This window comes from Trichomycterus rosablanca, chromosome 2 (assembly GCF_030014385.1).
Source record: "Trichomycterus rosablanca isolate fTriRos1 chromosome 2, fTriRos1.hap1, whole genome shotgun sequence".
Lineage (NCBI taxonomy): Eukaryota > Metazoa > Chordata > Actinopteri > Siluriformes > Trichomycteridae > Trichomycterus > Trichomycterus rosablanca.
In genome coordinates, this window is record NC_085989.1 from 39,032,901 (window position 1) to 39,058,095 (window position 25,195).

Here is a 25,195-nt window from a genome sequence, read left to right on the forward strand (position 1 = left end):
GATTAGCTAATTAGCATTAGCATTTAGCATAGGTCGTTTGTCTTGTTCTAACCTGTTTTGTGTCTTTGTTATTATTAAACATATTTTGTTATACATCTATCTGTGTGTGTGTTCACCCCTCTTGTCTGTCATAGCCCATAAAGCGTTACAATTACCCGATTGGCATGATTACAATAATTGCCTCAGAGTGTCCAGCAGCGTTTCAGTACACTAGGTAATGGTTTTGCTTTAAAAAAGGATTATTAACAATGACTTTGTATGGGTTTATTTTAAGGGAACTGTAACATCTGGATAGTTTGAAAATTGAAAATTGGCCTTTTTTAATGCATTAATGTAAAAATGACATCATTCTGTCTGTCAAGCAGTGAAACAACTCATCTACATTTGCCAGACTCTGTTTATCTTGCTCCCACAATGATTTTTGGGGAGCTGACCTCTCCCCAAATAATAAAGACAGAATGACAGATTTCTCTGAATACATGTATTTTCCAACAATTGGTACTGAAAGAGAGCCAAACATGGTTCCTCTCTAGGTCAGACCAGTATTGAGCAACACTGGTTGTCCATGTACCTCTGATTTGTCTACACTGACTGTCATGGCTCAGCATTTCCCATTAAATGAATCATACCCCTCTTAACCAGGAACGAGGATCTGACCTCCTCCCTAGAGAACACTCCTTTTCCATTCGTCTGATGACTCACTTAATCCACAGAACTCTGAGATATTAGTTGCATGTCTTCAATTTTTCATCTTCAATATTCACTCATTGCTTTTTCCTGGTCAGGATCATGTGGGTCTGATTCATCAGGTGAAAGGTCCATCTTTGGACCGTGGGAGGAAACCAGAGCACCCCAGAGGAAACCCATGCAAACCCACAGAGAACTCCATCCTTGCTTTGAGGTGACAGCGCTACCCACAGCACCACTGTGCCCTCCATCAACAGCAGTAAACTCACAAACCATATCAACCAACTTCACACAACAGACGTATTTAATTTAGACCCATTGTGTGAGATGCGAAGTGAAGTTTAACATCTCTAGGTCATTCGTATCTTGTGGTAAATCTGGAAGCAATCGAGCCTCAGCCCTGACCACGGTCTTCTGGGCCATACTCCCACGCTGGGGAATCTGAACAACAAGCTTCCTTCGGAGCACTGGGGCCTGAGAAATAACCCAAAATCGAGATAATCGAGAAGCAGGAGGCAGAGTAGAGGGAATGAAGATAAAAATCATCTTTATTGAGAAAAATGAGCCATCACTTCTCCCACACTTAACCTCATAGTAAATAAGGACAGAATCCTTTTTTTATTTATGGAATTTGCAGATGCTCTTAAACTTCACTCACAATATTAATCACTTGAGATAAGGGCCCAACCTTGGAGACTTGAACCAGTAATCTTCTGTTTACTAATCTTGTACCTTTACTACTAGCTACCACTGCTTTATAAATTATCTTTTAAACATGGTAGATATTGTTCAGTTTGTTCAAGAATAAAATGTAAAAATGTTTTACTACCACAGATGTACCACTCACTCACTTTCTTAACCGCTTATTCAAGGGCTGGAGCCTATCCCATCTTTTCAATGGGCACAAGGCACACAGTAACACCCTGGACGGGGCGCCAGTCCAGCGCAGGGCAGACACACACACACTCATGCACACACCCATTCACCTAGATGAAAATTTAGTGTCTCCAATTAACCTGACTGCATGTCTTTGGACTGTGGGAGGAAACCGAAGCTCCCGGAGGAAACCCACACACTCGCCTCGTGCGAGTGAAAAGATGCAGTCGACTACCGCACACGTGTCGGAGGGGCATGTGTTAGTCACGGCTCTTGGAGTGGAGGTCAACACCAGTAAAGAGGAAGCATAATGCAATAGGGTGATAGGATATGACTAGATTGGGAGGAAAATTGGGGGGAAAATGCAAAATATATGAACAAATTAAAAAATATATACAGTGTATCACAAAAGTGAGTACACCCCTCACATTTCTGCAGATATTTTTTTTTATCTTTTCATGGGACAACACTGACAAAATGACACTTTGACACTATGAAAAGTAGTCTGTGTGCAGTGTAAATTTATTCTTCCCTCAAAATAACTCAATATACAGCCATTAATGTCTAAACCACCGGCAACAAAAGTGAGTACACCCCTTAGTGAAAGTTCCTGAAGTGTCAATATTTTGTGTGGCCACCATTATTTCCCAGAACTGCCTTAACTTTCCTGGGCATGGAGTTTACCAGAGCTTCACAGGTTGCCACTGGAATGCTTTTCCACTCCTCCATGACGACATCACGGAGCTGGCGGATATTCGAGACTTTGCGCTCCTCCACCTTCCTCTTGAGGATGCCCCAAAGATGTTCTATTGGGTTTAGGTCTGGAGACATGCTTGGCCAGTCCATCACCTTTACCCTCAGCCTCTTCAATAAAGCAGTGGTCGTCTTAGAGGTGTGTTTGGGGTCATTATCATGCTGGAACACTGCCCTGCGACATAGTTTCCGGAGGGAGGGGATCATGCTCTGCTTCAGTATTTCACAGTACATATTGGAGTTCATGTGTCCCTCAATGAAATGTAACTCCCCAACACCTGCTGCACTCATGCAGCCCCAGACCATGGCATTCCCACCACCATGCTTGACTGTAGGCATGACACACTTATCTTTGTACTCCTCACCTGATTGCCGCCACACATGCTTGAGACCATCTGAACCAAACAAATTAATCTTGGTCTCATCAGACCATAGGACATGGTTCCAGTAATCCATGTCCTTTGTTGACATGTCTTCAGCAAACTGTTTGCGGGCTTTCTTGTGTAGAGACTTCAGAAGAGGCTTCCTTCTGGGTTGACAGCCATGCAGACCAATTTGATGTAGTGTGCAGCGTATGGTCTGAGCACTGACAGGCTGACCCCCCACCTTTTCAATCTCTGCAGCAATGCTGACAGCACTCCTGCGCCTATCTTTCAAAGACAGCAGTTGGATGTGACGCTGAGCACGTGCACTCAGCTTCTTTGGACGACCAACGCGAGGTCTGTTCTGAGTGGACCCTCCTCTTTTAAAACGCTGGATGATCTTGGCCACTGTGCTGCAGCTCAGTTTCAGGGTGTTGGCAATCTTCTTGTAGCCTTGGCCATCTTCATGTAGCGCAACAATTCGTCTTTTAAGATCCTCAGAGAGTTCTTTGCCATGAGGTGCCATGTTGGAACTTTCAGTGACCAGTATGAGAGAGTGTGAGAGCTGTACTACTAAATTGAACACACCTGCTCCCTATGCACACCTGAGACCTAGTAACACTAACAAATCACATGACATTTTGGAGGGAAAATGACAAGCAGTGCTCAATTTGGACATTTAGGGGTGTAGTCTCTTAGGGGTGTACTCACTTTTGTTGCCGGTGGTTTAGACATTAATGGCTGTATATTGAGTTATTTTGAGGGAAGAATAAATTTACACTGTTATATAAGCTGCACACAGACTACTTTTCATTGTGTCAAAGTGTCATTTTGTCAGTGTTGTCCCATGAAAAGATATACTTAAATATCTGCAGAAATGTGAGGGGTGTACTCACTTTTGTGATACACTGTAGAAATAATTTTCAGAAGAGCAGAGGGTGTTATAGCTGCTGGGTGCTCTATATAAATGCCAACAGTTGTAGATTAAAATAAGGTGTCCACATACTTTTGGCCTGATAATGTCCTTATACCAGGACAGTTATTAGTCCTATCTAGTGGATACTCCAGCAGATTTATTTATTTATTAGGTCATGTTTTACACACTTTTGTCATAACAGTACAGATAGTTACTGGTTACACAAGGTTCATCAGTTCAAGTCTTTAATGTCAAACACAGTCATGGACTATTTTGTATCTCCAATTTACCTCACTTGCATGTATTTGGACTGTGGGAGGAAACTGGAGTTCCCAGAGGAAACCCACTCAGACATGGTGAGAACATGAAAACTCCACACAGAAAGGACCCGGACTACTCACCTGGGGATCAAACCCAGGACCTTCTTGCTGAAAGGTGACAGTGCTACCCACCAACTCCCCTGGGTATTGCAGTGGAGGTGTGATACACACCAAAACATCTGGTTCAGAAGATAAAAGGCTGGAATGTGCACCTATTACTGCAACCACAAATAGCATGCAATTAATAACACCTATTAGAGAATGATTTGCATAATGCTGCTAGCATATTAAAGCTCACATGAATTATTAGCAGGCGAAATTAGCAACTGAAAGGACGGCAAACCTTCAAGCTGTGACACCAAGAACGTCTTTCTAAAGGTTGATCACCTCAGTCCTGAGGGTCAGATGAATGATGTGATTTTGTTTTTTTATATGGTTTCAGGCTAACATTAAACTTGGCTAATTCACATATCAAAGCAATCCCACTCCCACACACACATATACACACCAAAATATTTTCCTCATGACCTGACAATTTAAAGGTCCCAAATTATACACTGTCAATTTATCCAGAGATTTAAAAGATCCTGTGATAAATGTCAAGCTCCGAGAATATGTGACCTTTCACCAGCCATGTGAATACAACAGAGACCCGGAGATCCCAGAATAAACTGCAGAGAAGATAAACATAAAGGACAGGAATATATCTCTCAGTGCCTCCAGCCATCCCAGTTCCAGTAACGTGACTGATGCCAAGAGGATTTCAACTCACTTAAGTCTTTAAATGTCCCCTAGTCTTTAATCTTTCTGTCCTTTTAAAACAATTTTGTTTGTCCTGCACCGAATCAGACTCTTGAAAGACGGTTCGGTCTGCAGGGCTCCGACATTCTCACACATAATCCACAGCAGAAATATCAACAAACAGCCTCATGACACAGTGAAAACACAAGTCCATCAGCGGAAACAACGGAGCCTGGACAAGCCCGAACAGCGTCTGCAGCTGGTCACCATCTGAAGAGGTACAACAAATCAACACCTTTTATACACACTAAGACTCATAACTAGGGCCTGACTACATTCACGGAAAAACTGCTTAATTTCAGGGACCTTGTTTCAGATCACAGATTTCATGAATTTTTATAGAAAATACCACAATTTCACGGCAGTCATTAAATCTATTTCCTCGGCTGCTCCCGTTAGCGGTCGCCGGCGGATCGTGATCCGCATTATTGATTTGGCACAGTTTTTACGCCGGATGCCCTTCCTGACACAACCCTCCCCATTTATCCGGGCTTGGGACTATTGGACAATTCAGTGTCTCCAATTAGCCTGGCTGCATGTTTTCGGACTGTGGGAGGAAACCAGAGCTCCCAGAGACACCCACACAGACACAGGGAGAACATGCAAACTCCGCACAAAAAGGACTCTGACCCAGGACCTTCTTGCCGCGAGGCAACAGTGTTACCCACTTAGCCACCGTGCCGACCCACGGCAGTCATTAAATAACACTCATAAATTGAGTGTAATTATTGAGTGTTATTTACCCCCCCACCCAAGTCATGTTTTTAGCTGCTTAAGACTTTGACATCTTGGACATTTAGACTAACCGATTGCTAACTGAATTGCCGTAGGATTGCTAGAACCGCCTCATAGTGCAAAATATCCAGTAAAAGTGAGACACGAAGACTACGCGAATGAAAAATGTTAAATGGCTAAACACAAACCTTACTTTATGAATTTCAATGCTAATTGCACGTTACATGGGAGATGGCTCATTTCACGGATCGTGGCGCGATTTTCAAGGTTTTGAATTAGGTAGGGCCTTAATCATAATGCTCGCAAAGGTTGCAAGGTTTTTGTAGGTAGCTGTAACCAAATTGTTGCTATACATCAGATGTCATTATTGCACTCATACTTCTGTGTATGGAACTATTAGAAGACCACAAATTGGGACTACTTCCAAACTCTAAGAGCTGACATTAATCTTCACCACTAGCACAACAGCATCACTGAAATGAATTAGCCATTGTAACTGTTGTGCAAGTTTAGTAGTTGTGACCAAATACAAGGCAAGAAATTGAGGGTTAAGGGCCTTGCTCAAGGGCCCAACAGTCGCATCCCCCTCAGAACTACATGCACAGCTGCATGATGCAAGTTGAGGTAAGTGGTGGATCAGAGCAAGCGAGAAAGCGAGAGACTGATTCAGAGACAAACAGCTGGCCTGTATGAATCAGAGTCATTTGTTCAGGGTCTGACTCATTCCTAGTATATAGACTTGTTGTTATTTTTGACTTGTTATTTATCTACTTAGTTCAGGCTGCTACACCAACCAGGCATAACATTATGACCACTGACAGGTGAAGTGAATAACACTGAGTAGCTCTTCATCACGCCACCTGTTAGTAGGTGGGATATATTAGGCAGCAAGTGAACATTTTATCCTCAAATTTAATGTGTTAGAAACAGGAAAAATTGACAAGTGTAAGGATTTGAGCGAGTTTGATGAGGGCCAAAGCGTGATGACTAGACGACTGGGTCAGAGCAGTCTGCAGGGGTCAGTATCTATCAAAAGTGGTCCAAGGAAGGAACAGAGGTAAACCGGTGACAGGGTCATGGGTGGCTAAGGTTTATTGATGCACGTGGAGAGCGAAGGCTGGCCCGTGTAGTCTGATCCAACAGACGAGCTACTGTAGCTCAAATTGCTGAAGAAGTTAATGCTGGTTCTGATAGAAAGGTGTCAGAATAGACAGTGCATCACAGTTGCAGGGCTGTTTTGGTAGCAAAAGGGGGACCAACACAATATTAGGAAGGTGGTCATAATGTTATGCCTGATCAGTGTATGAGCCATGTATAAATTTTGTACAGTAATTAGTTGTTAATAGTAATCACCTTATTGGAGAACTAGATGGACTTAATAAACTCACTCTGCACTTTGCCCCTTACCTTATCGCCTTGGGTTTTTTTCCTCATTCTGACCCCTACGATCACGCAATTTTACATCCGCCTAGTGGCCAACGTGCACTAAAGAGCAGACTGGTCACACAACTTGCTGTATCCCTCTCAGAACTTGATGCAACAGGCAGTATAATGCCAAAGCTTGTGATGTGACAATATAAGTTATTTGAATGCAAAATTTACCACAATATGAGAAAACAACCAAAGAAAATTCATTATTAAAAAATTCAAAAACATGTGTCATTATTATTGGCAGAACTAGAAATTCTTGGAAACTAAATATAAACAAGGCATTTTAGTTATATTTTACCTGTCAGGCTCTAAAAATAGCTAGGGCTTTGCTCAGAGGCCCAACAGTCGCAACTTGGACTAACAGTCCAATACCTTAACTGCTTAGCTAACAATGCTCTTAATAGTATTTGTATATCTATAAAACAAAACTGCCCTCTTTCCAGTTGTCACACTGCTAGGTTTTAACACATTATACCACAATGTAAAAAATTCCAAAGAAGCTGTTAGTGTTCCTATAGAAACTTTAAGATGACTGCTTGACTTGATGAAGGGTTCACCACAAGGCTGGCTAATATGAAGCATGTCCAATTGCATAAAGTGGCTTACCAATTCAATTTGGTGAACTGGCTGATTGATTAACCAGGGTGGCAGTTATTTCTTCAGAATAATTCTAAATGTATTTGAATTCTTAATTACATACAGTTGCTGCATCTAAAAATCGCAAGGTAAGTCACGATCATGCAAAACGGAAAGCATATATCAACAACGTCCAGAAATGCCAGTATTTTCCCGGGCTAATAAATAGTGGAAAGCCGTGTTCTCATGTCCACCCTATAAATTGTTTTTGGAAATAATGGACATTGGGTTTTCTGAACCAAAAAAAAAAGGACCATACAATTGTGGTCAATGCAAAGTCTAAAAGCTAGCATCTATTATGGAACGGGGGGGGTGTCAGCGCCTGACATGGGTAAATGGAGGCATCATTAATGTTGAGGGGTGCATAGAGATTTTGGAGCAACATATGTTTTCATCTAAACAATGTCTTTTTTAAAGAAATCCCTGCTTATTTTAGAACGGCAATGCCAAGCCACATTTTACGTGTGTTAAAAGTGTACTACAAAGTGTGCTTTGTAGTAAAAGAGTACAAATGCTAGACTACCCTGCCTGCAGCTCAGACCTGTCTTCCATTGAATGCAAAGTGTTATAGGGGTTTTCGCAAGTGTATAAATCCCATAAATGTTACTATTTTAAACATAAGCTATTGAGGCTTGCTGGGACAAGCTAGAGAAAAAGGTAGAAGGGTGCAGCATGAGGAACCAGGTTCCATTCCCACTTCCAGTCACTATCTGTGAGATGGGTAGTCCAGTATTTAAAAGGATAGTGCCTTTTTTGTTGTTCATACATCTGAATATATGACTAAATCGGATACATCAAGTTAGAATCTGATCTAATCTACTCTCTAGTAATCAGTTGGATTAATATACAATGTTTATTTCAACTATTATGATTTTCTAAGTGTCATGGTTTAGCTAAACCACACAAATATCATTCATTCATTCATCTTTTATAACTGCTTTATCCTACAGGAATCACCACTGTGCCCTGAAACCACCCCTGTTTCACCCCTCTTTTACCTCAAACACTTCCTCATCCAACAGTCTCCTCCCAAAGATGGTGACTCCACCTGTACGGACCACAGGATCATCCCCACGCTGCAGATCCACAGTCTCCACCTTTTTACAGTCCAGGTACAGAGTGACCGACTTGCCCTTGATGCTGTAGGCTATCCTGTGCCACCTGGTCAAGAAAAAGGCAGTTATTTAATGTGAAGAAATAACATACAACAGCACCATTCAGTCAGATTAGTGCTGCACCCCAGTGAAACATGCTGCCCCCAACTTAGCACCTAATGAACCCCATTTAGATCTTGCTGCACCCCACTCAGATCTAGATTCACTTTACTCAGAATTTGCTGCACCCTTCTCAGAACTTGCTGCACCCCATTTAGATCCTGTTGCACCCCACTAAGAACTAACTAGAAATCTGTAGCTTTATAGTATGCAGGAGTACTCACTTTCCATCAGCCAGATTGACCTTCTTGAAGACAAGGTCAGATGACGGCTGCCCCCTGTGGTCCTTATAGAGAAAGGCGGGTGATCTGCCCAGCTCCAGGCCCAGCTGCTGTACTCCCTGCTCATCGTACACGGACAGCAAAAAGAACTGAGTGTTCTTCTTCGCTCGCACCGTGGCCATCAGGGAGAAGTTCCCAGGGAAAGCGGATTCTGCATAATCAAATTCTTATTTATCATTCAAGCATATAAAATAAAAGTATTCGGACACACCCCTTAAGCATTTACAAACATTTATTAAAGAGCTCACTGAATTCAAGCATTGTACTGTAATAGGATGGCACTTTTGCAACGTCAGTTTGTGAAATTTCTTTCCTCCTAGATATTCCATGATCAGCTGTGAGTGGTATTATTAAAAATTAGCAACATTAAAGAACCATAGCAACTCAGCTATGAAGAGACAGACCATGTACAGTTACAGAGTGGGTTTACAGAGTACTGAGGTGCATAGTGTATAAAAGTCACCAATGCCCTGCTGACTCTGCCAATCAGTGAACGGATCAGTGTTCTGTGGAGTGACAAATCATGCTTCTTTCTCTGGCAGTCTGATGGACAAGTCTGGGTATGGTGAATACCAGAAGAACGTGCCAACTGTAAAATTTGGTGGTGGATGCATAATGCTATTGGGCTGTTTTTCGGTGGGTGGCCTCTGCTCTTTACTTGTGATACAGTAAAATCTTAAATCTTGTGCATACCAAGACATCTGAAACAACTGTATGCTTCAAGCTTTGTTAGAACAGTTTGGGGAAGGCCCTGTTGGAAGCACACAATTGATTTATGTAACAAAACACCAGAACTCATTAGGAGATGTGTCCAAATACTTTTGACCAAATAGTGTAAATAATAATACATTTTAAATCAGCACAACAAACACACTGTGTAGTGGGGACGTACCTGGGAAAAGCTGCTTGGTCGGTGCACTGAGCTGAATCTTTTTGTCTATCCTAAATGCCATGTCTGCGCCCTCCAATCCCTTTCTAGTCTTGCACAGTCCCGTGGCTAGGGACACGCCCTCCATCCGAGCAGACAGCTCCAGTGAATGTAGAACATCGATCAGGTTAGCTGAATACACCAAGAACAGATGGAAGACATGTCAGGGCTTTATACATACCAGCAAACACCTCACTACTGTATTCCATAAATAGATGGACAGAGACAGACAGACAGATATAGAGACAGACAGACAGACAGAGAGACAGGCAGACAGAGACACAGACAGACAGATACTTTATTTATACTAAGGGAAATTATTGGCCTCAAGTAGTTGAACAAGAAGAAAAGAAGAAGAAGAAGAAGAAGAAGAAGAAGAAGAAGAAGAATCTTATAAACAATATAGATTAGATAAGATTCAACCTTATTGTCATTACGCAGAGTATATTAACATATATAGAAATAAATATATAAACAAATGTGTGTATATAGGTATATACACCAATCAGCCATAACATTATCCTTGTGTCTACACTCACTGTCCATTTTCTCAGCACCACTTACTATATAGAAGCACTTTGTAGTTCTACAATTACTGACTGTAGTCCATCTGTTTCTCTACATACTGTTTTAGGCTGCTTTCACCCAGTTTGTCAATGGTCAGGACCCCCACAGTACCACAACTCCGGCAGCGCTGCTGTGTCTGATCCACTCATACCAGAACAACACACACTAACACACCACACCACCTAAATAATACCTGCTCTGTGGGGGTCCTGATCATTAAAGAACTGGAGGAAAGCAGGCTAAAAAAGTATGCATTTATATATACAGTGTATCACAAAAGTGAGTACACCCCTCACATTTCTGCAAATATTTCATTATATCTTTTCATGGGACAACACTATAGAAATAAAACTTGGATATAACTTAGAGTAGTCAGTGTACAACTTGTATAGCAGTGTAGATTTACTGTCTTCTGAAAATAACTCAACACACAGCCATTAATGTCTAAATGGCTGGCAACATAAGTGAGTACACCCCACAGTGAACATGTCCAAATTGTGCCCAAAGTGTCAATATTTTGTGTGACCACCATTATTATCCAGCACTGCCTTAACCCTCCTGGGCATGGAATTCACCAGAGCTGCACAGGTTGCTACTGGAATCCTCTTCCACTCCTCCATGATGACATCACGGAGCTGGTGGATGTTAGACACCTTGAACTCCTCCACCTTCCACTTGAGGATGCGCCACAGGTGCTCAATTGGGTTTAGTCCATCACCTTTACCTTCAGCTTCCTCAGCAAGGCAGTTGTCATCTTGGAGGTTGTGTTTTCGAAGGGAGGGGATCATGCTCTGTTTCAGAATGTCACAGTACATGTTGGAATTCATGTTTCCCTCAATGAACCATTTCCCCATTGTGTAAGTCGCTTTGGATAAAAGCGTCTGCTAAATGCTGAAAATGTAAATGTAAATGTAAATGAACCGCAGCTCCCCAGTGCCAGCAACACTCATGCAGCCCAAGACCATGATGCTACCACCACCATGCTTGACTGTAGGCAAGATACAGTTGTCTTGGTACTTCTCACCACGGCGCCGCCACACATGCTGGACACCATCTGAGCCAAACAAGTTTATCTTGTTCTCGTCAGACCACAGGGCATTCCAGTAATCCATGTTCTTGGACTGCTTGTCTTCAGCAAACTGTTTGCGGGCTTTCTTGTGCGTCAGCTTCCTTCTGGGATGACGACCATGCAGACCGAGTTGATGCAGTGTGCGGCGTATGGTCTGAGCACTGACAGGCTGACCTCCCACGTCTTCAACCTCTGCAGCAATGCTGGCAGCACTCATGTGTCTATTTTTTAAAACCAACCTCTGGATATGACGCCGAACACGTGGACTCAACTTCTTTGGTCGACCCTGGCGAAGCCTGTTCCGAGTGGAACCTGTCCTGGAAAACTGCTGTATGACCTTGGCCACCATGCTGTAGCTCAGTTTCAGGGTGTTTGCAATCTTCTTATAGCCCAGGCCATCTTTGTGGAGAGCAACAATTCTATTTCTCACATCTTCAGAGAGCTCTTTGCCATGAGGTGCCATGTTGAATATCCAGTGGCCAGTATGAGAGAATTGTACCCAAAACACCAAATTTAACAGCCCTGCTCCCCATTTACACCTGGGACCTTGACACATGACACCAGTGACAACGACACATTTGGGCACAATTTGGACATGTTCACTGTGGGGTGTACTCACTTATGTTGCCAGCCATTTAGACATTAATGGCTGTGTGTTGAGTTATTTTCAGAAGACAGTAAATCTACACTGCTATACAAGCTGTACACTGACTACTCTAAGTTATATCCAAGTTTCATGTCTATAGTGTTGTCCCATGAAAAGATATAATGAAATATTTGCAGAAATGTGAGGGGTGTACTCACTTTTGTGATACACTGTATATATACTGTATATATATATATATATATATATATATATATATATATATATATATATATATATATATATATATATATACAGTGAGGAAAATAAGTGTTTGATCCCCTGCTGATTTTGTAAGTTCACCCCCTTACAAAGACTTGAACAGTCTATAATTTTTATGGAAGGTTTATTTTAACAAAGAGAGGCAGAATATCAACAAAAAATCCAGAAAAAAAACATTAAATAAAAGTGATAAATTAATTTGTATTTAATTAAGGGAAATAAGTATTTGATCCCCTACCAACCAGCAAGAATTCTGACCCCCACAGACCGGTTATGTGCTCATGAGGCACACAAATTAGTCCTGTCCCTGTATAAAAGACTCCTGTCACAGAATCAGTTTCTTCTGTTCAAATCTCTCGACCACCATGGGCAAGACCAAAGAGCTATCAAAGGACGTCAGGGACAAGATTGTAGACCTGCACAAGGCTGGAATGGGCTACAAGACCACCAGAGCTCCATGCAAGATCTCACCTGGTGGGGTAAGAATGATTCTGAGAAAGGTGCCCAGAATTACACGGGAGGAGCTTGTCAATGATCTCAAGGGAGCTGGGAGCAGAGAAATGCTGGATAAGACCCCAAGAACACCAGCCCCACTGGGCATTTCTCTGCCTCCAAACACGGCGAGTGGAGTTGATGCCAAGATGGTCTCATCTGACCATATCACATTCTCCCAAGCTTTCTCTGAATCATTCAGGTGTTCATTGGCAAACTTCAGACGGGCCTGTACATGAGCCTTCTTGAGCAGAGGGACTTTGCAGGCACTGCAGGATCTCAATCCATTACGGCGAAGTGTGTTACTAATGGTTTTCTTGGTGACTGTGCTCCCAGCTCCCTTGAGATCATTGACAAGCTCCTCCCGTGTAATTCTGGACTGACCTCACCTTTCTCAGAATCATTCTTATCCCACCAGGTGAGATCTTGCATGGAGCTCCAGAGTGAGGGTGATTGACTGTGATCTTGTATTTCTTCCATTTTCGAATTATCGCACCAACAGTGGTCTCTTTCTCACCAAGCTTCTTGCTGATGGTCTTGTAGCCCATTCCAGCCTTGTGCAGGTCTACAATCTTGTCCCTGACGTCCTTTGATAGCTCTTTGGTCTTGCCCATGGTGGTCGAAAGATTTGAATGGAAGAAACTGATTCTGTTACAGGAGTCTTTTATACAGGGACAGGACTAATTTGTGTGCCTTTTGTGCACATAACCGGTCTGTGGGGGTCAGAATTCTTGCTGGTTGTAGGGGATCAAATACTTATTTCCCTTAATTAAATACAAATTAATTGGTTTTTTTCTGGATTTTTTGTTGATATTCTGTCTCTCTCTGTTAAAATAAACCTTTAATAAAAATTATAGACTGTTCAAGTCTTTGTAAGGGGGTAAACTTACAAAATCAGCAGGGGATCAAATACTTATTTTCCCCACTGTATGTATATATACTGTATATATATATATATATACCTGTTGGACTGCAAGCCTCTATATTTTATTACATTGATTACAATGAATGCCTTCATTGTCTCACTCCACAGTACTTCAGTGTCATGTTTATTAGGTATGTCCAGTCCAGAGCCCTCAGATCAGCCCACAGGAACACGCTGGCTGTACCGGTCAATCGGCATAGAAGTGGAAAAGGGGTCTTTTTACTGTCCCTTATTATTACCCTAATCTTTGGAACTCCCTTCCTGATGACCTGAGGGCTCTGGATGAATCCCGGCATATATAAGAGAGGGGTCGAGACCCAGCTGTTTATGTTAGCTTTTGATTCCTTTATAACACGTGCACCTGCACTTTTAAAATGTTTCTTTTATTTGGTTTAACTGTTTTTAAATGTTTTATTCTATTTTATTCTAAATATTTTATTCTGTTTTAATTTCAGAATTTTTATTTTACTGTTATTTGTAAACTTTAAAAAATTATTAATTTATTATAATTACTATTATTGTTATTATTATAATAATGATTATTATTATTGTTATTATTTAAAAAAAAAAAAAATTATCTACAGCTGAAGTAAAGGGTTTACAGACACTGGCAAGAACAACAAATTTCATTGCAATCTTGGCATGTCCGTAATTCCTGCATCTGTTCTTTTTGGCATGGCCTCTTAATTCCTTATTAGTTAGTGACTTCTATGTCTCTACATAAATAGGACTGCACCCATGAGCTCAAAAAAGTCAGCTATAATTAAATTAAATCATGAAATCATGATGTCTTTTATTTTTTGCAACAGTTAAGGCAGTGGTAGATCAGTGGTTAAGGTGCCGGACTAGTAAATTAGAAGGTTGGCAGTTTAAGCCCCATCATTGCCAAGCTGCCAATGTTAAACCCTTAAGCAAGGTCCTTAGCCCCAGTTGCTCAAATTATATTCAGTCATAATTGTAAGTCGCTTTGGATAAATGTAATAAAAAGCAAGACAAACAACACAGTAGTCAGAGGTGATGAAGAATTCTGGTCAATGGATACCTGCTGTGTACTATAAAGTTCAAATATTAATTGTATCATGGATTGTTGAATGGAATTGATCAAATCCTGTCTTCATACACCTTGCTTTGTGCACAGAACCACAGTTGGAAAACAGAAAGGGGACTCCCTCAAACTACCCCAAACCCATGTCATATTGGGTAGCACTGGTGCCCCTCAGCAAGAAAGTTTCGATTCCCCAGAGGAGAAAGTGCATATTCTCCTTATGTCCCCATGGGTTTCCTCCGGGTGCTCAGGTTTCCTCCCACAAGTCCAAAGCCATGCAGTCATGCCAATTGGAGCTACTAAAAATTGCCCTAAGTGTGTGTGTGTTGTGATGGATTGTATTTTGTGTAAGGTAAAAATTAGTTAGCAGCCCACTGTTTGAAACCATTGTAGACTGTACTTCCCCCAGGCTGCTGTTAGACCTGCGAGTGCCTCTGATTCTGTGCGATGTGAAAACAGCAGCTGGGTTCAGATCAGTTCTGCAGGTGCCTACTGTGACTATCATTATAGGATAGAGTTATGGCAGAGTCTAGCCTGATGATAGTTAAGCCACACCTGGCACCTGTCTGTGGTTGTATTCAATGAGAGACTTATCCGCTGCCCTCCGCCCCGACTCGCATCCTCTCTGGCTCGTCTGATGTTTACTCTTGTCTAAAGCCTGTTCGGAGAGAAGAGCTTTACTGGCCTTTATACCTATTTGAGCAGTGGGACCACCACTGAAGGTCCAGACAGGCATGTTTTTAGAATTCTGTAAGTTACAAAACACTGTTAGCATAATTTTATTTAACTAGATTAGAAAGTTAGTTAAATATTCCAGTCTCTTTATTAAAGGTGACTGAGATCACTTTTACAACCAACGTGAACCCTTATTCTAAACTGTTCTTACCCCCCTCACTTAGTCCACAGTGTGTCTTGCTCCTTTACATTAAACAAGCATGTAGGATGAGTTTGTTTAGCATGCCAGGCTATTACAGGCAACAAAACACTTAGATTTTATAGCATTATTTGCTCAGCAAATGCCTTTTATTCAGAAGCAAAGCACAGAGCAACGTGAAACATGGCAACGGGATGAACAGGGAGAAATGTTGGGAAAAGACTACCATAGCCATTACCCAAGGACATTTTACACTATACAATATGGAACAGTGGTAGCCTAGTGAGTAGAGCTTCACTACCATACCCATTACCCAAGGACATTTTACACTATACAATACGGGACAGTGGTAGCCTAGTGGGTAGAGCTTTGGGGGTATCAAACAAAAGTGTTCTGGGGTGCCGTACAGTGGTCTCTTTGCCAAGCTTGGGAAGTAAACCCAAAATCTTACCATATGCTGAAAATTAATTGTCCTGGCAGATCTGTTAAAACACAGGTGTCATAGTACAGGGTTAGGTGAGCCAATTCACGCAAATGAACTTTAAGAGCCTTGCTCAGGGGCCCAGGAGTGACAGTGGCAGGGCTTGAAGCAGAAACCATTCAAAACGATCCACTTTTCTTAACCACAAATTGACTTCTAAGCTGCCATATAAGCCTTAATGACAAGAAAAATGTTAGAAAAAGAATGGTGCATTGCAGAAGGTGAATGGATACAATAGGTTGCTTTAAAATGGCTTAAAATTGCTAAAAAAAAAAAAAAAAAAAAGAGTTAATTCCATTCCAAATTACTAAAAGTGGCTTATCAAGGTTTAAAAAAAAACTATGTATATACAAATCTATATTTTGGTTTGTTTCTTCGTTTATCAATCATTCTCTAACAAAAAAGGACCAGTTGAATACATTGTTACAATCCCAGGACCTCAACCAGTATGCAGACATACTGTACATGGGGAGTAAAACCATAAGGAAGAGGTGTTTAGGAGTCTGAGCAGCTCTATAATCTTCAGCACAGTGGGCTAATTATGGAAGTGCACCTAAATGCACTGCTGAAAACATACTATAATAATATAAATACATCTCTCTCCCCCACAACAAACCAACCTCAACGCCTCCTCGGCACCCTCATAAACACAGTCATTTGGTCATGGCAAAAGAATGATAGGACTAATCATCGGACTTTAGCACTTGCTCCACCACATGGTGCTGTTTTCAGAACCAATGCTGGGGCAGGAAACAAGATAGGGTAGCACAGGATAACCAACTGAAACACTGAATCAATACCAGATTGATTCATTGATTCATTTATGCTTTGAATGTGTGTGATGTTAGCTGACAAGACACTGATCTGTTATTTGAAGGTAACTACTGTAGCTAACTTTCAATTAGCTAAGATTTCAATCTATAGATCAGAGTTTGGATCTTATCTGTGTTATCAACTGCCCGGAACTAAATAGATAATGGTCCAGGTGCCAGCACGAGGCAGCAAATCACGGGTGGCAATGTGTTACAGTCTCCAGTTGGGGTCTATACAATCTGACCAGATTGGGGAGAAAGGGGAGGATGCAAAAAAAAAAAAAAAAAAAAATCATTACTGCAAGGCATATAAAAAGCCAGTGTCTTTACTCATGGTGAGCCGTTAATACATGTTGTACAGTATGGCTGATTTACAAAAAGCATCTCAAAAACACCTTGCTTTAGGGGGTATTTGTCAAAACGGATTTCAATAATGCTTCTTCTTTAACAGTAAAAGTTACACTATACACCAACTAAGCATAACATTATGACCACTGACAGGTGAAGTGAATAACACTGATTAGCTCTTCATCACACCACCTGTTAGTGGGTGGGATATATTAGGCAGCAAGTGAACATTTTATCCTCAAAGTTGATGTGATAGAAGCAAAAAAAAAGCGTAAGGATTTGAGTGAGTTTGACAAGGGCCAAATTGTGATGGCTAGACGACTGGGTCAGAGCATCTCCAAAACTGCAGCTCTTGTGGGGTGTTCCCGGTCTGCAGTGGTCAGTATCTATCAAAAGTGGTCCAAGGAAGGAACAGTGGTAAACCAACGACAGGGTCATGGGCGGCCAAGGTTCATTGATGCACGTGGGAAGCGAAGGCTGGCCCGTGTGGTCCGACCCAACAGACGGGCTACTGTAGCTCAAATTGCTGAAAATGTTAATGCTGGTTCTGATAGAAAGGGGTCAGAATAGACAGTGCATCACAGTTTGTTGATGGGGCAGCAAAAGGGGGACCAACAATGCCATGTATGATCAGTGTATGTCATACATTGCATTTAAAGATGCAATGATGAAGAGAGTACAGTAAGTCCTCGGGTTACGGCGGACTCGACATACGGCGATTCGTGGTTACGTCGCCATCTCCCATACATTTATTAAGACAGTCTTGGTCCGTCATTCCGATGTGCGGTGTTTGCGACATAAAAACAAAGTTCGTGCGGGAACTAGTTGGCGAGCGGAGCGGACGAATACGTCGTCACGCGGCGCTATACGAGGAAGACGGCGTTGTATGTGCTCCATGTGAGTGATGTACAGTGGTGTTCAAAAAAATAGCAGTCCAACACCATTAACCTGATAAATCACTGTTTATAGTAGAAGTTACTGTATATTTCTACATAGCAAAAAATTAACTTGAAAGTGTAGTAGAGTATTGAAAACAAAACAAACCCAATAATTAGGATATGCCGTTCATTCTGAGTAATCGAAGCATTGATCAAAAGGGTTGTTCAAAATAATAGCAGTGAGGAGTTCAATTGGTGAAGTCATTCATTCTGCAGAAGAACGGGTGTCAATTTTGGCCCTATTGCACAGGTTGGTCATAGCACATTTCCTTCTGAAATACTGGGTAAAATGGGTTGTTCCAGACATTGTTCTGATGAACAGCGTACTTTGATTAAAAAGTTGATTGTAGAGGGAAAAAACATACAGAGAAGTGCAGCAATGATAGGCTGCTCAGCTAAAATGATCTTAAATGCCTTGAAGTGACAACCAAAACCTGAAAGACGCAGAAGGAAGCGTGGAACTACTGTTCGAATGGATCAAAGAATAGCCAAAATAGCAAAGGCTCAGCCAATGATCACCTCCAGAAAGATCAAGGAACATCTGAAGTTACCAGTAAAATTTGCCAAAGAACACATTGACTGGTCCAAAGAGAAATGGCTCAACATTTGTGGACTGATGAAAGCAAAATTGTTCTTTTTGGGTCAAGTGGCTGTAGACAGTATGTCAGAGGACCCTCGAGCACTAAATTCAAGCCAAAGTTCACTGTGAAGACAGTAAAGCATGGTGGTACAAAATGATGATATGGGGATGTTTTTCATACCATGGTGTTATGCCTATTTATCACATACGAGGGATCATGGATCAGTTTAAATATATCAGAATACTTCAGGAGATCATGTTGCCCTATGTCGAAGAAGAAATGCCCTTAAAATGGGTGTTTTAACATGACAATGACCCAAAACATCTTGGTTACAGACAGGATTGAGGTAATTGAGTGGCCAGAACAATCCCCTGACCTCAATCCCATAGAGAACTTGTGTTCTGATATCTGAAACACGTTTTTTTGAGGCAAAACCCAAAGTTGCAGAAGAATTGTGGACTGTAGTTTAATCATCCTGGACTGGATACCTGTTCAGAGGTGCCAGAAGTTGGTCGACTCCATGCAACACAGATCTCGGAAACAACTGTAATGCCACTAAATATTAGTTCAGTAATTCAAAGTAAAGTGAAACCTCAAACATTTTTTATGTTATACATACATTTTTTTGAGTTTTTAAAGAAAAATGCTGCACTGCTATTTTTTTGAACAGCCTAATATTCATTTTTCTTAATTTTCTGTAAAGAATTAACACAAACTGGCTAAATTTTGTTAATGTTTTGATTTAGAATTGAAAGTGTAGTATTTTCAGTGCAGTTGCATTTATGGAAATAAAAGTTATTATAATGATTTTGTGCTTTATTCACTTTTTTTAAATCACTGCTATTTTTTTGAACACCACTGTAGGTGCTTATATTGGTGTGTTCCGACTTACGGCGAAAATCGCGTTACGTCGCGTCCGTAGGAACGGATCTCCGACGTAAGTCGAGGACCTACTGTATAGGCAACAGTATAGTATGGCAAACCTCAACACATCCTTGCTAATTAAAGATTAAGCCTTTTAATAATGCTCCTTACTCACTCACTTTCTAAGCTGCTTATCCTAATGAAGGTCGTGGGGGTGCTGGAGCCTATCCAAGTTCTCAATGGGCGCAGGGCACACAGAAATACCCTGGACCGGGTGCCAGTCCACACACACACAAACACAAACACATTCACACCTTACACACACACAAATATAAGGGCAATTTTAGTATCTTCAATTAACCTGCCAGGCCAGTTAACCAAAGACTGCATGTCTGTAGACTGTGGGAGAAAACTGGAGCTCCCAAAGGAAACCCACGCTGACATGGGGAGAACATGCAAACTCCACACACAAAGGACCCAGACTGCTCCATCGGGAAATCAAACCCAGGACCTTCTTGCTGTGAGGCAACAGTGTCAAATTATGATAGCATCACCTGTTACCTATTTACTTGGGGAATGTTTCTTTATGCATCGTTAGTTGTACGTTTCATATAGCATAGTTAAATAAATGACATTAAAGTATGTTTTATACTAATTTTGAGAACATATTCTGAGATCAAAATTTTTTATTAACAATAAACAGCACAGATATTAATCCGTTACTTGAGTTATTTATCAGTTACTTACCTGTCAGTTACATATATACACACATATTTATGTGTATATTACGGTGGCCGAGAAGTGCAAAACAAATTTACATTTCAGAAAACAAAATTACAAAAAAACAAAAACAAATTTACAACAAAAGCAAAAACAAATTTACAAGTGCTCGGGTACCCAGTGTTTGTAAATTTGTTTTGGCATATGTAAAAGTGTTTCAGCACTTGTAAATTTATTTTCGGCATATGTAATTTTGTTTTCTAAAATGTATATTTGTTTTGCACTTCCCGGCCGCACATTTCTGACGGAAAAGGCAGGGACAATAAACCGGAAGTGCGTGTTGCTTACCTGCTGTCAATCAAACTGTTTCTCCGCGATAAAGTGAACGGAGTTTGTGATGGTGACGATAAACAAGGTTGTGTCTAGTTTGTGGAAATCATTTTATCCAGTTGACCCGCTATTGTTTTTCTTGTGGAAAGTTTTGTGCAGATGTTTAGACGTGGCGTGTGCATCTCTATTTATCGTCCGCTCTTCTAAACATCTAAGGAATTCCCACAAGAACAACAAAAGCGAAATAATGAAAATCATTAACACAAAATGGACAAAACATTGTTTATTAGGGACGGAACATTTGATACCGAGGCTTTAATGCTTGTTTCACTTTTGTAACACTGGACTCAGTGTATCGGAGCTCGTATTAAAGCAGCATGTGCGGGACTGATGAAGCTTTGTGCTGTGTTTTATCTCATTCACTATATAAGAGACAATCAAACCAGGGTTACCCACCGTCCTGTAACATACACAATCCTTCTTTATCTGGAGACTAAACACCGCGTTCAGTACTGAACTGATACAGGACGCTTTGTTCTGTATTTTTATCAGTGGGAGACTGAGGGAATTATATTAAGTAGTGTTCACTTTTATTCTTAGTAACGGTGTGTGTGCGCTGGTTATAGCAGCAGGGGGGGACCTTACACAGTCATGAGAACAAAGGTTTTATTTATGGTGTTTAACATTTATTATTTTCATTCTTTATAATAATAAGTCAGAACCATATTTTAGGCAAAACAACGCACTCCGCCCACTGTGCTACTCATACAGCGGTGTATTAAACAGGTTATGTCACGTTACTAAGATTAAAAGTGAACACTACTTAATATAATGAATTAAGCAGCAGTTTCCTTCTGTTTTATACACCACACCGTCTCCCACTGATAAAAATACAGAACAAAGCGTCCTGTATCAGTTCAGTACTGAACGCGGCGTTTAGTCTCCAGATAAAGCAGGATTCTGTATTTACAGGACGTTGGGTAACCCTGGTTTGATTGTCTCTTATATAGTGAATGAGATAAAACACAGCACCAAAGCTTTGAATCAATCCGCACATTCCTGCTGCTTTAATATAAGCTCCGATACACTGAGTCCAGTGTTACAAAAGTGAAACAAGCTTTAAAGCCTCGGTATCCCTAATAAACAATGTTTTGTCCATTTTGTGTTAATGATTTTCATTATTTCGCTTTTGTTGTTCTTGTGGGAATTCCTTAGATGTTTAGAAGAGCGGACGGTAAATAGAGATGCACACGCCACGTCTAAACATCTGCACAAAACTTTCCACAAGAAAAACAATAGCGGGTCAACTGGATAAAATGATTTCCACAAACTAGACAAAACCTTGTTTATCGTCACCATCACAAACTCCGTTCACTTTATCGCGGAGAAACAGTTTGATTGACAGCAGGTAAGCAACACGCACTTCCGGTTTATTGTCCCTGCCTTTTCCGTCAGAAATGTGCGGCCGGGAAGTGCAAAACAAATTTACATTTTAGAAAACAAAATTACATATGCCGAAAATAAATTTACAAGTGCTGAAACACTTTTACATATGCCAAAACAAATTTACAAACACTGGGTACCCGAGCACTTGTAAATTTGTTTTTGCTTTTGTTGTAAATTTGTTTTTGTTTTTTTGTAATTTTGTTTTCTGAAATGTAAATTAGTTTTGCACTTCTCGGCCACCGTAGTATATGGGTCAAAGACGAGACGTAACTTTTTAGTGTCCCCACTTGATAAATAATATACAATTATATTAATATAAGTGGATATACCTTCCTTCTACTCCATTTGTACATCTTTACTGAAACCTAAAGTAATTTATACGGAAAATGTATGATTTTTGAAAAAATAACCCTTGAAACCCCCAAAATGTCATTCAGTGCAACGGTCCCCCTACCTCTTTAAGTAATAAAACATTAAGAAAAAACTTAAAATTTACTGCTTTGGCATAATTGTACAAATGTCATGTGTGACATATTAAATAATATTTAATCAGATGTGTTTTTTAATATTAATAATATTCAGGATACTTTCAGTCCCCATTTTCCCAATCTTCAGTTGTCATTCAGTACAACGTTAATAAAAAGCCTTATTTTAATATGCAATCAAGCTACTGCAGTCATGTGACCAATTATAACAACAAAAGAAGACTCCTGGGGACCCTTCAGCACACACACGAGGTCAATGCATTTTAACATTATTTGATAAAAATGTCTTTTTACTGACACAGTACAATAAAGAACAAAACTGAGTGTCATTCAGTACAACACAGAAAACGTAATATTACGGTTACTCTTGTAAACAAACAAGGTTATTAACATTTAAATGTGAATATGTGTAGAAATGTCTTTGAGCTAAGGTCAATGTTAGCTTTTGCTAACCACTGGGATAACTGTAAAATTTGCTAAAGTAAAATTTCTGTCATTCAGTACAACAACAGTCATTCAGTGCAACAGAATTTCGCTGTTGCACTAAATTGACAATGACATTGTTATACTGACTTTATAATGTTTTAAAATTATTTTTAAATATTAAAACCACTTTTTTCCATTCTAGTCTTCCTTAATAAGAGCAGTAATTACAATGAATATTTATAATTAGGTTTTTGATGAAGTGGTCCCTGAGATTTTGTTATTGTCAAGTACGATGACCTGCCATTCGTTGGGCAGGTACTGCTGTCTGTAGGAGATGAGGTGCAAGTTAGCTGCATGCTACAAAATTGAAACAGAAATTCCTTTGTGTGGCCAAATCCACCTGATGAAATTTACTACCTTAAGTCTGATGTCAAAATCATAATCGCAGAACCAAAGCCATGTACAGCATGAATATTCTGATGTAACAGGATAATTTGGAATATGTCATTCAGTGCAGCATAAAATCATCATACAGTGCAACAAAAACATTTGCTTAAAATAACTGTAATAAGTCATTATTATATATTTTTTTCATGTGAATGCAAGAGAATCCAGGCCTGCTTCATAGAAAACAGAGTTTGATTAGGTTTCAAATAGAATAGAATGTGTAGGAAAAACATCTTGTATACAAATAAACAAAATCCCAAGACGCATAAGAGTACAAACAATGCACAGAAAATTCAAAACAGAGTAAGTACAGTTTCTTCTGAGGTTTTAAATCTTTTGTAAGAGATATACTAAACTTATAAATTTGAAATGGCTAAGATTGTTCCTTGTGTGTGTATTCTGTCATAAATTAGTCGTTGCACTGAATGACATTTTTGTGCCCTTGTTGTGTGTCAACAACACTAAAATTATCAAATAAGCAAAATGCTGAGAAAAAAAAATACATATTTACATAGGTGACACATTTGTGCACAATATTAAATGAAAAAATTATACAATTTAACCATTTTATTTTTTTGGTACTTGGAACACCCTATTCGTCTTTCACCCTTATATGAGTATATATAGATATACAGTATATGTATGTGTGTATATATGTATATGCATGTATACAGGTTCTATGTATATAAGGACTTATGCATTAAAGACTCGAACAAACCACCACCTCCACAGCTTCTTTCCCCAGGCAATTAGCTTACTAAACAAGGACTACTCCCACATCCCTCCGTTTTAATAAATGCTCATGGGTGTCACACGAGCTTCCCGCATATTTCATATTTTTATACAGTTAATGCACATATGCACCTTATGTGTAAATAATCTCTATTGCACAATTTTTATTGCTACTATATTGTTTATTTTATTCTATGTATTCTATGTATGTATATAAATATATGGATATATATATAAGATGCCTTTTCTATTTTTTTTTACTTACTCCGTCAGTGTACCGTACTGTACATCCTCACTGCACACTTTGCCTGATGTTGTACTGTTCATGCTGCTGCTACATTGTTTATTGTTTATTATACGTTTAGATAGAGTGTACTTTTTTATTATTTAACTTGTATGTATGTTGACACCTGCACCAAAAGAAATTTCTTGTACCTCTGCTACTTGGCGAATAAACAGATTCTGATTCTGATATACAGTATGTATGTATGTGTATATATATATATATATATATATATATATATATATTTGTGTATACAGTGGGGTCAAAAAGTATTTAGTCAGCCACTGATTGTGCAAGTTCTCCTACTTAGAAAGATGAGAGAGGTCTGTAATTTTCATCATAGGTACACTTCAACTATGAGAGACAAAATGAGAAAAAATTTTTTTTAAAGAATTTATTTGTAAATTATGCTGGAAAATAAGTATTTGGTCACCCACAATCAAGCAAGATTTCTGGCTCTCACAGACCTGTAACTTCTTTAAGAAGCTCTTCTGTCCTCCACTCGTTACCTGTATTAATGGCACC

The 25,195-nt window shown here is 40.0% G+C and overlaps 1 protein-coding gene across 1 annotated transcript in view; it reads right to left on the reverse strand.

The window, feature by feature from the left end:
• col5a3a (collagen, type V, alpha 3a) overlaps positions 1-25,195 on the reverse strand; it is a 180,503-nt gene that overhangs the window by 122,184 nt on the left and 33,124 nt on the right. Inside the window, exons 2-4 of the mRNA XM_063015234.1 lie at positions 9,905-10,072; positions 8,956-9,163; positions 8,516-8,678 (exon numbers count right to left, since the gene is read on the reverse strand). Of these exons, the coding sequence (XP_062871304.1) occupies positions 8,516-8,678; positions 8,956-9,163; positions 9,905-10,072 (539 nt within the window). The remainder of the gene's footprint in view (positions 1-8,515; positions 8,679-8,955; positions 9,164-9,904; positions 10,073-25,195) is intronic.